Genomic DNA, 14128 nt, shown 5'->3' on the forward strand with positions numbered 1-14128 from the left:
TTTAGTTTTCTATCAATTATATCACACCTTTTAAAAAAGTGCAAATCTAAAGTCACAGCTAGGAAGAATACCAGATTTCTAAGAGGATTAAAACCAACACATACTAAATACCACACATGTACTTAATGCCCAGTTCAATAAAATATTGGAGTATCAATTTATTAAAAAGTTATGTGAACTATACATACATAAACTGGAATATAGCTGAAAAATCTGAAATATATAATTTTAAAGGAAAACCATTTATTTCTGGAAATATTTAAAATATTGCATTTCTGGCAGGAAATTTAAAAGAAGTGCTCTGGAATGGGTGCAGTCTCTCTGGGCATTTGTCTTCAAGGCGTAAAACATCTGCTTTATGATTTTTCATAACACAATCTTGTGAACTCTTTCTTTCTGACTTGTAGAGACAGATTTCCAAGAACAGCAGCAGAATTTTAAAAAGAAATACCATGGTCCTTGTCAGTACAGACAAAACACTTTCCGAGAGCCCATGACACCTTGGAAATACACTAGCAATTCTGCATATAAATGCATCAGATTGTGTTTACAAGTTACAGAATAAGTCTTTGATTGATAATTTTTCTGTTTATTTCCGCCAAGGCCACTGAAAATACAAAGGCCTTTTCATCTGAAAGGTTAGCATACATGTCAACTTCTTTTTCTTGTTTCTCTGTAGAAGAAAAAAAAGTCACTATTAGAAGCTTTTTCCATTTAAGTTAATGCATGTTACACAAAGTTTAATAAATTACGTGGAATGGAGCACTGGAATTGAAAAGAAGTTAAACAGTCAACTCCTACGCATGGAAGGACTGAGAAAGAGGAGGAAGGAATGAACAAAGGTGCTAGAAGAGCCACAGAATTAGTCATCCAAAAGCATGAGTGAATTTCTGTTCTTTAACAATGAAGAAAGAATGAGTTGTTAACATTATATTGATTCCTGACAAAAACGAGTATCCAAGTTTCCTTCCAGGTTTTATGGTGGGCGTTTATAGTTTTTTTGGTTGTGTGTTTTGTTTATTTGGGGTTTTTTGTTGGGTTTTTAAATTTGTTTGGGTTTTGGGGTTTTTTGTTTTTTTTTTCCTTTACATAAACACCTCCCATCCTAGAAAACAAAGGTACTTTATTATATCCTCACTAATTATGACATTTGTCCCCCCTATTTTACACCTAAGTACCAGAAACCCAAGGTTTATTTACAGTGTCCAAAACTAACATGCAGATACATGGCAGAAGTCAGGTTCCAAATATCTCACCTTGAACATTTCTGGATTTTCTATACTGCAGACTTTCAATCTTATCCCAGATACAGAACAATGCCAACACCTCAGTGAGCAAGTGAAAGCCTCTGCATTCCCTCTGGTCATGGTGGCTTGTTTCAATGCTACAGACACACAGCAGCAAGCTGTCAAGAACTTTTCATACTGCAGTGCTCAAGGCCAGTAAGTTAGAGTAACATACGGCAAACTCATAGAATCCCAGCACCTCATATCTCCACCTTCTCACACAGTCATCCCCGCCATGGGTCCACATTCATAACAAAACTTTTAGACTTGGCTTCACATTTGTTATCGCTACAGACACCATTCCAACAGACTGCCTCCCCTGTGAAGTGCTTGTATTAAACTACTAAAGGGGGAAAACCTGAAAAAATCCTTTACCACTGTGTGCTAATTTAATACTGAAAAGTATTAAATCAGAACACAGCATGTTCTGATTTAATACGGAAAAGTATTAAATCAGAACACAGCACAGCAACAAACACCTCTACTTAAAGATTTCTAGACAACTTAAATCACACACGAGCTCAACTTTCCCTGCAAGTAAAATTGCTTAGTGAGAGCCTGGGCACACAAAGATGCATCAGTTTTTAATGTGAATCCAGGACACCTACTTAGCAAAATAAGTCAAATTGAAGCTTGTCCGTTATTTGGAATCTTAAGTGACTTCTTCCTTATCCCTTGCTACACAAGACAATATTCTCTAGTGTACTGAGTTTGAAATGAAAGCTAAGAAACTGAGTTTTGCTATTCCTACCCTGTAAGGGTAACTCAGTTTCTATACATAAGTTAAGGTAACTCAGTTTCTATACATACACCCAGGCTGCATTGCTCTACTTCCTCCCTCCTATTTACAAATTAACAACACTGGGAGCGGTTCTGACCACAGACACTACACACACTGGTTATTCCACATTATCCTTTTCCATTTTCATATCTAAACCCCTGCCCTTTCTTCATTTTTTCCAAACCAAACAATCCAACCACCACCTGAGTATGTCAGCACGCAGCAAAGTTAAAAACTGTTAACAGATTGTAGAATTCTTAGCAAAAAAGATTTCTCAGGTTTCCCCTCCACCCTGTCCTCCCACAGTACTGGCTTGCTCTGACAGACTTCACCTATGAAGAATTAAAATCTTGATCTCAAACAGGATCAGGGATTAACACAGGTTTGCAAGCTTTAAACATTCTTAAAACAATCCTCCTTCTTGTGAGTACCTAGTGAAGAGCTTGCACCTGCATGACATTTTATCATTTGCTACTCATAGGATACTGTGATTTCTACAGACACTATTAAAACTTTTCACTTCAGTCTTACCTAGAAGTAGTTTTGACTAATTTTTCTGTTATTAGGAAAAGACGTCTTACAGAATTACAATACTATTTTTGTGAGACCAGGTATTTTGCTATACAACTAAGAGGCTATTTAGGTGAAAATATCAGTCTTTCTGGAGCATGCCTCACATCCCAGATCTCCTGCAACCCACTAGACCCACAACCCTTAAAATATGATTATGTATAAATCAAAAATGGACCCTCCCCCCTCACAGATTTTGCATTAATTCAAAATCCAAAGTCCTGAAATTCACTACCCAAGACAGTAAGTTACCCTAAATGCATACATTGGGCAAGAAAATGTACAAATAATATAGTCGGAAATTACTGGAAAACTTCAGTTCAGCTTAAGTATTATCAAGATACTGAAATGTACATAATTTTATAAAGATTATTCCCTTGTTACGTATCAAGTATGCTTTAGTAAGACTCCAGGCTACTCCTACTTAGTCTCACTTGACACTTCTCTTTCTGAACAACCAATACCACTTCCTCCACCATCTGAGAGGTTTTTTGTTTGTTTTAATATAATCAAGGCTGTTGTGTAGGTAACAAGGCAGCCTGGGAACAAGCCTGGTTGGTATTGCAGTCCCACACACTACAACAAAAATTATACCATCTCCACAACAAAATCACAATTGAATTATTATGAAGGTATTTTCAAAATAGATTGTATCATTTCTGACAAAGAAACTAAGTGACAATTCTGAAAAGCCAAGCCTGCAGGGACAATCTCCTATTTTCCAGGGTCATCACGTGGCTGATTCTCTGGGTCCCAGCACTCAGTCATATCCCCTCAGTGTCACCTTCCTCTTTTCTCCCTCTCCATTCCTTCTTACTAAATCTGCAGGAAAGATAGCTTATTTTTAAAAGCCTTTTTGCTTTTCCTATTCTTCTTAGTTGCTGTTGAATCCTGCAGATCTTTGCTCTAATGTGAGCCACTCACAAAAGATACAAAAGAACAGTTAGTCCAAGGCACAGACCTAACTGTGAACAACCATGCTATGCACGAAAAGAGCATGACAAGCACAGTAACAAAGCTACAGATGTCATGGGTGCCTTTAGGCAGGAAATCTTCACTGGGTGATCTTCAAATTGACAGATTATCTGCTCTTGCGTGCTATTATAATTCAGATATTCCCTGCTCTCCCGTTTTTACATCTACAGATACATCAGGCATTGCAGAAGCCCAAGAGACACTAAACTAATTTCCCGCGCTCCAGACCTAATTTTCAACACTATAAAATGAGTCACACAAAAAAATCACCTTAGTTGTAGTAGAGGAATTAAAGTTGCTTAATACGCTTTTATGTAAACACCACTATAAAGCAGCAGGTTTGGTAAAGGAAGAACATTTATAAAATTCCCAGTGATTACTCCACACACAGTTGTCAGGTCAATTTTAGAAGTGATTTGAAAAGGCAGGAGTCAACATCAACTCATTTTATAATAATTACTTACAAAATTATGGGTTCTCTACTGAATTTATAGCCATGACAGCTGTTTTGTTTTGTGGTTTGTTTTTTTTTTTCAATCTGCCCAATAATCACCACAGCGGTCTACACATTACAGTCTGACATACCCAGAAATAAGAAGTAAGAAAATATCCTAATCCCACTTATTTCTATACAGTTAGGTGTGCTGTACTGGTGAGTGCAAACCCAAGTCTGTATCAGCTCTGCAGAAGAGGCCAAGGCAGAAGTAGCAGCAGTAGTCACACCACCAAGTAAATGGGATGGTAGTACAGGACAAAAAAGGCGAAAGCAATCTTAAGTGCAACTCAACTTAAAAAAACCCCAAACACAATATCAAACACCAAGAAAAGAACATACAGTGAGGTCTCATGCAAAGATCTCACTGCATCCATATTTCTACCTCAGAACACTTGCATATTGCCACACTTCAAAGGAGGCAGCAAAAGGTTGAAAACATTTAGCCCAGGTTTGGACAGACAAACATTCTTTAAATATCCCTCATGTTTTTGAATTCTTGGGGTTTGGAGACTATAAAACATGCATTAAGAGAATGGATCTTCTGTTTGCTTAGATTGCTTTCCTCTTTTTCAGAGGACAGCAAAGATTATTTATTTTTATAGGACAACCCAACCAGCTTGCAGAAATTTTCAAACCAAAACTATGTGTGAACTTGACCCACAGTTAAATGCCTAGAAATGATTCCATTGGTGCTAAAGTATAGCTTGGATCAATAACAAATAGGGAAATTCTGTATTCTGTGAAGCTGCATACATCAATAAGCCACATGCAACACTGAAGAGATTAGGTATTATAAGTGTATTCCTATTCCAGTAAAGCAATTGCCATCCAAAAAAACATACAGAAATGAAATTCCATATCCTCCTTCCACAGCCAAAGCACTGAAAAAAGAATAAATCCCAATTTGTACTTTGTTTTTATAGAAAAGAAACTTTAAGAAAGAACAGATTTACATTAAACAGCGGAGACAACAAAAATTAGTTTTGAAAAGTTAGAATTTAAAAGAACTCACTTTGCAACATGGTTTAAAACCCATTTTTTGTTAAAAAGTAAGGTGTGACAGGAAAAAACAAAGCAATTCTGAGTTAATGCCGCAAGGTATGCTTGAAGATTTCAGTAGTTTTAAGAAGAAGATCTGAATATTTATATAAAGTCTTGTTACTCCCCTCCTGTCTGCCTTCCAGCCTTTTTAAGTCCATGCTAACTTTTGGGTACACTATTCAGGCCTAAAATGAATATCCCCAGAACCACATATAGCAAACACAGTGTCAACAGGCTTTCAAAAAAAAAAAAAAAAAACACCCACAAAAAACCCACAAAAGAATCCTAAGTGATAGTCACATACTTGAAGACCTGAGACTATTCTACTGCATGTAACCGTCTCTTTATTGTATAAAGATTAAAACCAGCAGGTCACCAAGGAACCTTAGTAAGTCAGTAGGTATTTTTTCCTCTAGAACATTACTCTGTAGAAACCACTATTCTGTAGGAAAAAATTCAGGTCAGAGTACTGACTCAAGATGCCAATTTTATTTTGGTTCTCCAAAAGCTTTCAAGGAACTTCTTGAGCAATCCAGTCACCCTAATCACTCTGACAACAGACATCATCATATTGTTTGTCCCTGTGATACAGGGCAGCAGTACTTAAAAAAATAATAAAAAAGAAACCAAAAAAAGCTACTAAACCCTACTACAGTCCAATGGCTTTCAAAGATGTTGAAACTTGATACAGGGGCTAAAAATACAAACTAGTTCTCTGGAGTTAGTTCCAATCAGACACTGAAACAAAACCAGAGCTTTCTACAGATGTGAAACAGCCCCTTCCTCATATTAAGATATCAAGTACTGGCTGAACTAGTCTACTTACTTAAATGGTTTGAAAGGTATAAAGATTTATTGATAAAAAAAGTCTTTATACAAAAAGAAAACACAATTAACATTTTTTCAGTTCTCATACCCCTTTCTTCTTCATGTTTTTTGGCTGAGGCACTCTTAGGTCTTCCTCTTCCTCGTCTGCTATGGTCTGAATGGCTGCTAGACCGGGATCTTTTTCGGTTTTCTAAGTCTTTATTTACTGTAGAGTTTATCTTCTCTCGCTTAACTCTCTCTGTTCGTCTCCTTTTGGCCTCATTCTTGTTTTCTGTGCAAATTAAAAGAGATGATATTGTATTACCTAGGGTTGTTTTCAACTTTTTTTACTAATTTACTCTTAGCAGTTGCCCCTTCCCCAACCCCTTTCTTCTTTAATTCTCTGAGCAAAAGCAGTTAGATGACTTTACTGAACAATTACATCTGCACAGAAATTTCTGCCCCATGCACAAATTAAGCTATCGTATCCACAATGACACTTCATTTCTTGATTGCAAAGGCCAAGCCTTTAATTACTTCAAATGCATTTTGCAATGAAATATTTGCTAGCACACAAAAGTTGTCTCCCATAGTAAGATGAAAAAAACTGTACATATCACAAACACCAAGACAGCCCATTGTATCTGTTTCCACTAACCAAAGAAAAAAGTTTATCATATAGGCAAACAGCAGGCAAACATCAAAGTACTCCATCTTTTTTTGACACTATCAATGAAATCATTCCTGCTGCTCACAGAAATCGAAATGCTGAGTCAATGCTGCAGTCAGTAAATGCCACATTACCTAGTCCATATGTCCCACCAAGTCTAGCCTATCACAAGGCATCAGAATGCTTCATGCTGACCACGTGTCTTGCCAGAGACAAAAAAAAAAAAAAAGAGTATTTACATGAGTTTCACCTGTTAATTAAGTAGAGATTAGTGAGCTTGGGTGCAAAAATAGTCCCCACAGCACACTATTAACACAGACTAGATGCACATTTGCAAGGCTGCAGCATGATTCTGCAGTAGCTATGTCCCAGTATTTTCAACAATAATGTTTTCTAAAGGAAGTTGCAGTTAACTTATGAGCACAATACAGATATACATGGTCTCCCATTACACCTTCGTGGGAAATGTTTTCTTTTTTGCTGCAATTATCCCACTAATCTTGTGTAGACATAAGGTACACACTGGACAGCAGGATAATGTGTCAGTAATGTCAATACGAAAGCTGTATTTCACATTATCCCAAAAAGGCTGAGGTAGCAAGGGACCTCTGGAGATCAACCTCTCCAATGCTCCTGTTCAAGCAAGGCCACCAAAAGCCAGCTGCCCAGGACCACATCCAGATGGCATCTGAGTATCTCCGAGGACGAAGACTCCAAAATGTCTCTGGACAACCTGTGCCAGTGCTTGTCACTCTCACAGTAAAAAAGTGTTTCCTGATATTCAGAGAGAACAGCCTGCATTTTTGTACACATTGCCTCTTATCCTGTCACTTGGCACCTCTGAAAATAGCCTGGCTCTGTCCTCTAAGCACCCCTTCTTCAGGTATTTATATACATTGATAAGATCCCCCTGGAGCTCTGGTTCACCAGATTATGGCCTTCAGCTTCATTTGGTAACTACTTTATTAACAACTGGGGAGGGGAGGGTGGGAAAGAAAACTGACCAATACTTCCAAACTACCACAGGCATTGCTTAACCTCCTCCCTCCACCTTGAAAGCTCGGTTATCTGGTATAATGGTATGTAATTCCTATGTGCTAGCAAACTACAAGCATCCTTCAAAATTGTAATGTAAAATACCAAATACTTAGCTTCCATTTTGTAGGCCTGGTAAGCAATTTTAAAAAGCAGACATTATAGATGAGATACTTTCGGTTGTTGGGTTTGTTGTTTCTTTTCCTCTTCCCTGACAGGTGCTTGTTCTAACTGACTCCTACTAGTACTGGAGGAAGTGATAAAAATGAACACAAGGAGACTTAACCACGCCAGAATGCACATTCAACCAACTTCTTACTGTGCCCATCTATAACAAAAGGTATGTAAGTTAGACAGAGAACCACACTATTTTTTTACTTTAACCCATGCAGAGAGAAGCAGATGCACATGGTTCTAGATTAAACATATGACCAACTATTATTTTCATAAAATTTGTCTTCAATCTGCATGTAGTCTGAAATCTGACTCCTTTAGCACCTCTAGACTTTAAGCTTCAAAACAGGATTAACAGAAAGCTTTCTGTAAGGAACTGTTACTGTAAAAGTTGATCAGAAAAACTCTCAGACTCAATTTGGAGTTTTAGAAGGCAGGCATTCTTTATTGCAGAGCTGGGCACATACACAAATAGCTTTGCAAATGTGAGCGCATCTGTTACTTGCTGGCAGCAGCTATATATTTAGCATACTCATTCATATCCACAGATTTTCCAGGAAACTGTTTCTGTATTCATGATATTTCCAGGAACTAATTATAATATTTGCATCCTAATTAAGCATGTGCTTTCTTGCTGAGTGGGGGTCTTTGGTGGTTGCTGATAGTCTTCCTCACTGTGTTTACTGAATGACCTCAGTGCTTGCGCAAGCTTGCAAGGTCCTAGCGCCGAGTTAGCAGTTGGTATGTCCTTGCTTCTGTCCTGTTCCAGTCTCACTACACACTGGGCTACTTTGAAGGCTGGCATCCTTAGTCTTATTTATTGTCTCCATAGTTGTTATCAGTTGTTGATGCTCCTTCCCCCATCAGCTGAACATTCCTTTCTCTCTATGTAAGGTGGAATAGTTTGCTCTATTCTGCTACATTAAAGGCACACAAACTGTTGTAAAGTTTAAAATTTAAACCTACAGAGTTATTTTGCATAGTGACCAATGAGTGTAGCTAGACTAGACACAGAATAAATGCCAACATTACAAGTATGAAGCAAGTAAGACTGAAAACACCAGCTTTTTTTTCCTCCTCAAAATTCAAGAAAAATTAACATATTCAAATTAACCATGCACACATTCAAGGGAAAGTGAACTGACAACAATCAATTTACATAGAAAACCAAAATATCTTTTACCTACAAGTAAGAAGAAAGAACTATTGTTCCCCCTTCTTCCCACCTCTGTAAGTATTACCTGTGATGGGTGGTGATCTCTCAGCACGTTTAGCATGCAACAGTTTTCGACTAATAAATATGTAGCCACAGGGACATGATTTACATGCAACAGGAACCTGGGAGAATAAAAGACAAATATTTCAGTTCATTTCAAATTCTGACAAAATTCCTGTCCAATGAAGAAAAAAAACCCTAGTAACCGGCATTTTGTCCTTGGAGATACCTCTTCAAATTCAGTCTGTTCTACAAACTTTGGCCTGTACTATTACATAATTGTATCTAAGCATAGTAAAAACAGGTTCTGCTGTGAATCACCTAGCAAGCCTTTTCTTTATGCAGTTGCTAGAAACCAAGTTTGAAAATCAGAGTTTGTGACTGCTTTATATTACAAACCCTCCTCCCCAGACTGTCAGGAAGAAGGTGAAGTAGAGAGCAATAAAGCAAGGCTGAATTAGAGCAGAAATACAGTTTCTCTTAAAACTCTCAAATATCCCCAGTCAAATCAGTTAGACATTTCAAGGTTTGCTTCCTTCATTTACTTCTAAAAAACAATTAAAGAAAAAGTGTGAGTTAAAAGTGTCAGTACATTCTGAATCCATTTACTTTGAGAAGCATCTGAAAGCAACCCCTCTACAGAGCAGGAGCAGCTTCAAACAGAAGGTACAAGAGACCCGAAGCAAACCAAATGCATCTGTACCACACTCCACAACAGCCTGCAAACAGACTGTGTGGTTACACAAGGGCCTGCTTAACACAAAACTCAACCTATCACAGCTAGACAAAGCTGACTGGAGACTGAAAGGTTTGAGACTCCAGTGCTCCTCCTCCTCAGCAAAGCTGTCAGGAGCAGTACAGTCCCCCAAGCATAATACAACTTAAGACGAGAACAGCTGGAAATGTCACACTTACACGAAAAATGACAAAAACTTTACTCTGAGCAATTAAAAAAAGGGATGCTGATAAATAACAAACTTCATTAGCTTCACTTAAAGCTGAGATCTCTTAAAGTAGTACAGAATACACAATATTCCTTTTATTAGGCTTAAGACTGAAAACACAAAGCAAGTTTAAACAAAGATCTGGAAAAGATTAACATCACACATTAAAGTTAACGTGTGTTGAAGCACAACAGTGGGGGGAAAAAAAGCAGGAGATAATTTCTGAAAAGTAATTCTTTAAGACAGGTCTCTGCAAGTTTGCCAGAGTCCACAGAGTACAGAACCATGACTACCTGCTCAGTTTTACTGGACACGTACAAGAACCAAGATCCAGTGTTCTACTGGCTATGAAAAGACCTGCCAAGTTAGTACCTGAATTTGTAAAGGGGAACTTAACTGCTACTCAGAATAAACAAGTTATTTTGCTTTCTGTAGCACATCTTAACTCTTCTACTTCACCCTACAAACAGCTTACAGATAAGATTTTGACTCAGGTTTTCTCTAACTAGAGACCTTTTAATTCACTTTATGGAGACAATGACATAATAAAAAAAAACAAACTCTAATCAAGGTTTATTGAACCTTAAAGCTCAGAATTTAGCTGACTGTGTACATGCTTATCTCCTTATTCGTATGTCAGTATAAGAGTACTAGAAAACACTATCTAGCAGAGATAGTATCTTTAAGGTGATAGAGGAGTCTCCATTTAAACCCAGCTTTGAACACCAGGGTCTCTCCAATAATTATGTTTCAAAGGAAAGAGAATACAATACTCAGCACCAGCCGACTGATAACTTGCCCCCCCCCAGCCCGACCAAGCACCAAACGATACCTCCTCCAACCCTGCAGTCCCAGCCCTTCTGGGTAACTCAGTTACATCCTGGGCATGACGTGCGGTGGTATGGAACACCTCTTTGGTCAGTTTGGGTCAGGTGTCCTGTCTCTGCTTCCTCCTGGCTTCCCCTCTTCCCTGGCAGAGCATAAGCCTCACAAAGTCCTTGGTCAGGGTAAACATTACTTAGCAACAACTGAAAACATCAGTAGTATCAGCACTGTTCCCAGGCTGGAAGTCAAAACACAGCTCTGCACCAGCTACCAAGAAGGAGAAAAATGACTGCTACTGCTAAACCAAGGACACAGAGTCAGCCTAAAATAATTTGGTGAAAATCACTCAAAGGGGTTGGAACAGACCCAGTACTTCTCAATGAACTTAACTGTACATAACAGAACAAGATTGTTCTTGTGTTACAGGTTCAGCACATAGGTGGGGTGTGTGTGTGTTTGGGAGTGTGAGATTAGGGGGGAAGGGGCTTATTCAGTGAACCATACCAGTTATCCTTCAAAGACCTACACTGACAGCGCAACACAGCCCTACAAACACCGGTTTACTCTGTTTAACATTTCTGTAAACAAAAGAAAACTAGTTCCTTGTACAAGAAAATTTACCTGAAGCTAAATTAAGAAGTGATAATTATTTCTTCTGACTGCAAGTTCTTCATGCTCCCCAGTTAAATGGAGCTATGCTTTGACTGTGAAAATATCAAAACCCTTTTTTTTATTAATAAAAAGAAGCCTAAATGGCAACTACAGATGATCTAAATTACAACAGTCTAAGTAGCGTTACTCAATATTACACTCCAATATTTGTGGTTGTCTAAATATTTCCAAGCATGCCACTTCTAGCAAAGAAATCAGAAATAAATGCATAGCTCTTAGAAGAATTTAAGAAATGCTAGCATAGGACAACCACTTAAAGAGTCACACAGAGCCTTTCCACACATGACTTGTACTGTGGGTTTAGTTTCTTGTCTTCCCTCAAACTTTTGGGACTGGACAGCAAGGTCCTACAAGCAATGCTTGTGCCAGGGCAGGGCACATACAATGAACATTAATTCTGTGTTAGCCATGGAAGTGCTGTTAACAGAAAATTTACATTAGAATCGTAGAATCAACTCTGCTGGAAAAGACCTTTAAGATCATCAAGTCCAACCATTCCCCAGCACTGCCAAGCATTTGCCAAGGCCATCACTAAACCATGTCACAAAGGGCCTCACCTACATAGTTTGTAAACACTTCCAGGGATGGTGACTCCACCACTGTCCTGGCCAGCCTGCTCCAATGCCTGAGTGCCCTTAGGGGAAGAAACTGACTCTAATTTCCAGTCTAAACATCCCCTGGTGCAGCTTGAGGCCGTTACCTCTTGTCCTAAATCTACACATGTATGCCATGTATTTCAGTTTTAAAGCACAGAACAATGTGAAAGGCTCAGCATTAAAGAGCCTGTGAGAGCCTGCTTGCTTCCTTGCTCTTCCTACTGTTGGTAGTTTGACATCCACTCCAGTTATTCTCAAAAAAAAAACCGCACCCCTTGCATATTCAACTCTTTGCTCATTTTAATTTCTTCTTTCACCAACGAACAAGCAGAACTTGGCACACTACTTTTTTCTCAGGAATAGTACTTCAGTGATATGCTCAACACATGAGCATTTGCAAGGGTTCATCTATTGCTTAAAACACTAAAGGATGGCCCTACACAGCTTAACTTTCCAAACTGCTCCAGAATGAGCAGAAACGCTATAAAATCTATGCAAGTCAGAACAAATGACTTCTTTTTAGCCCTCGTAAGTAAAAAAAAATTAAAAAAAAAACAACAAAACCCAGCCTTTTATTTTTTTTAAGTATAGCTGCAACAGTGTGCAGCAGCTCAGTTCTAAAGTCCAACAACAGAACTCTGTTCCCCAGGGTCACACGCAGAAGCCCCCTGGCAGCCTCCTGCAGTGGTGTGCTGCTGTCCCCATCACACGGCCTGGTTTTAACAGCAACATCCTCACCAGCAAAGAGCACAGATGAAGACAGCTCCTATACTGTAACTGTGAAAATCAGCTGCTGTTAACTTTAAGCAGCTGTATTCTGTACCCATAACAAAACCGCAGTAAGGCACAAACGACAGATCCCATCTACATTTGCACAACAGAAATGGCAGCAAAGGTCTAAATTTTGCTGTTTCTGAGCTACTCCATGAGAAAACTGAAGGCTCTCCCAGGTAGCCTTAGGCTCGTTATTCATTCAAAAGGCAAAATGCACTGCACAAATTACCAAGTTCATTATATTATTAATATCGTTTCTAAACAACACTAACATATAATTCTGCACATCACACAGAAATCTTTCAGCATAACATAACTATCATGCTACCCTGCAAGAGGAAGACGGTGTTTCACCCACATTCCAGGCAGAGACTGCAAAGGCAACATTTACCTCATACAAACGTTGCTTCAGAGGCACGGAAACGCTTTAGTGAACCAAGCAGCTCGCCCGACAGCTCCTCGCCCCAGCGCTACAGAAGCCTACTTTGCGGAGGAGGGTGTCACACGGCAAGGAGGAAGCAGGGCGCCCACCGGGATGCGCTGGCTCGGGGTGCGGCCCGGCCCCCCGGGAACGGGAAGCCGGCTGCGAGCGGCCGGAGTTCAGCTCGGCCCCGCAGCCCTCACCGACCACAGTCGAGGGACGCGGGACTCCACTGGCTCACATCCCTCCCGTCAGCCGCACCGACACCTGTCCCCGCTGAAACGGCCGGAGAGCCCTCCGCCACATGGCTGCCCGCCGGCCTGGGACAGACAGCCCCGACCACGGGCTGGCGGGGCAATTCCCTCGCCCTGACTCAGAAGCAGGGGGCAGTGAGGGGCAGCGCCCTCCCCGCTTGAAGGGCCGCCCTCTGAACCCCGTGGTCACTATTCCCCCCGGCCCGAGCGGGGAGCGGGCCCGGCGGCCGCCTCACCTGCTGGTCGCACTCCGGGCAGGACTTGGTGGCCATCTTCACTTTCTTGGCCCTGCTCGAGGACATGCTCGCTGCTGCTCCTGCTGCTGTTGCCGCTGGTTCTGCCGCTGCCGCCAGAGCGCCGGGCGAAAGCGCGGGGCCGCGGCGCCGACCGCAGCCTGCAGAACCTCACCGGGCTCCGCCCGCCCCCGCACAGCCCCTCCACAAAGGCGCCGCTCCCCGGCGCAGGACAAGCCCCGCCCACCGCGGCGCCCGTGCGGCAGGGGCGGGGCGGGGCGCGCTCCCGCGCTCCGACCCCCGCCCCCAAGGGGCCGGTTCCGCCGCCGGATTGGTGACGCGCGCGGGGGGCGGGAGT

The 14128-nt window shown here is 40.7% G+C and overlaps 2 protein-coding genes across 3 annotated transcripts in view; both read right to left on the bottom strand.

The window, feature by feature from the left end:
• MYLK3 (myosin light chain kinase 3) overlaps window positions 1-6203 on the bottom strand; it is a 54969-nt gene extending 48766 nt beyond the window's left edge. The window contains exon 1 of the mRNA XM_061469328.1: window positions 6066-6203. Coding sequence (XP_061325312.1) covers window positions 6066-6080 — 15 coding nt within the window. The 5' untranslated portion in view covers window positions 6081-6203. The remainder of the gene's footprint in view (window positions 1-6065) is intronic.
• Window positions 134-13895, bottom strand: CUNH16orf87 (chromosome unknown C16orf87 homolog). Of its 2 annotated transcripts, XM_061469339.1 has the most exons (5): window positions 13774-13895; window positions 9077-9173; window positions 6066-6248; window positions 1327-1384; window positions 134-673 (listed from the first exon to the last, which is right to left on the bottom strand). In XM_061469339.1, the coding sequence occupies exons 1-5, from the start codon at window positions 13837-13839 to the stop codon at window positions 652-654; spliced, it is 426 nt and encodes a 141-aa protein (XP_061325323.1). In that variant the 5' UTR covers window positions 13840-13895; the 3' UTR covers window positions 134-651. The 2 variants fall into 2 exon arrangements, with proteins under 2 accessions (XP_061325323.1, XP_061325322.1); XM_061469338.1 differs by lacking the exon at window positions 1327-1384.
• Window positions 13896-14128: the final 233 nt, after the last annotated feature.

The sequence above is a fragment of the Pezoporus flaviventris genome, unplaced genomic scaffold, assembly GCF_033815535.1.
Source record: "Pezoporus flaviventris isolate CSIRO_AGI_PZ_B2104156 unplaced genomic scaffold, CSIRO_AGI_Pfla_v1 ptg000056l, whole genome shotgun sequence".
Lineage (NCBI taxonomy): Eukaryota > Metazoa > Chordata > Aves > Psittaciformes > Psittacidae > Pezoporus > Pezoporus flaviventris.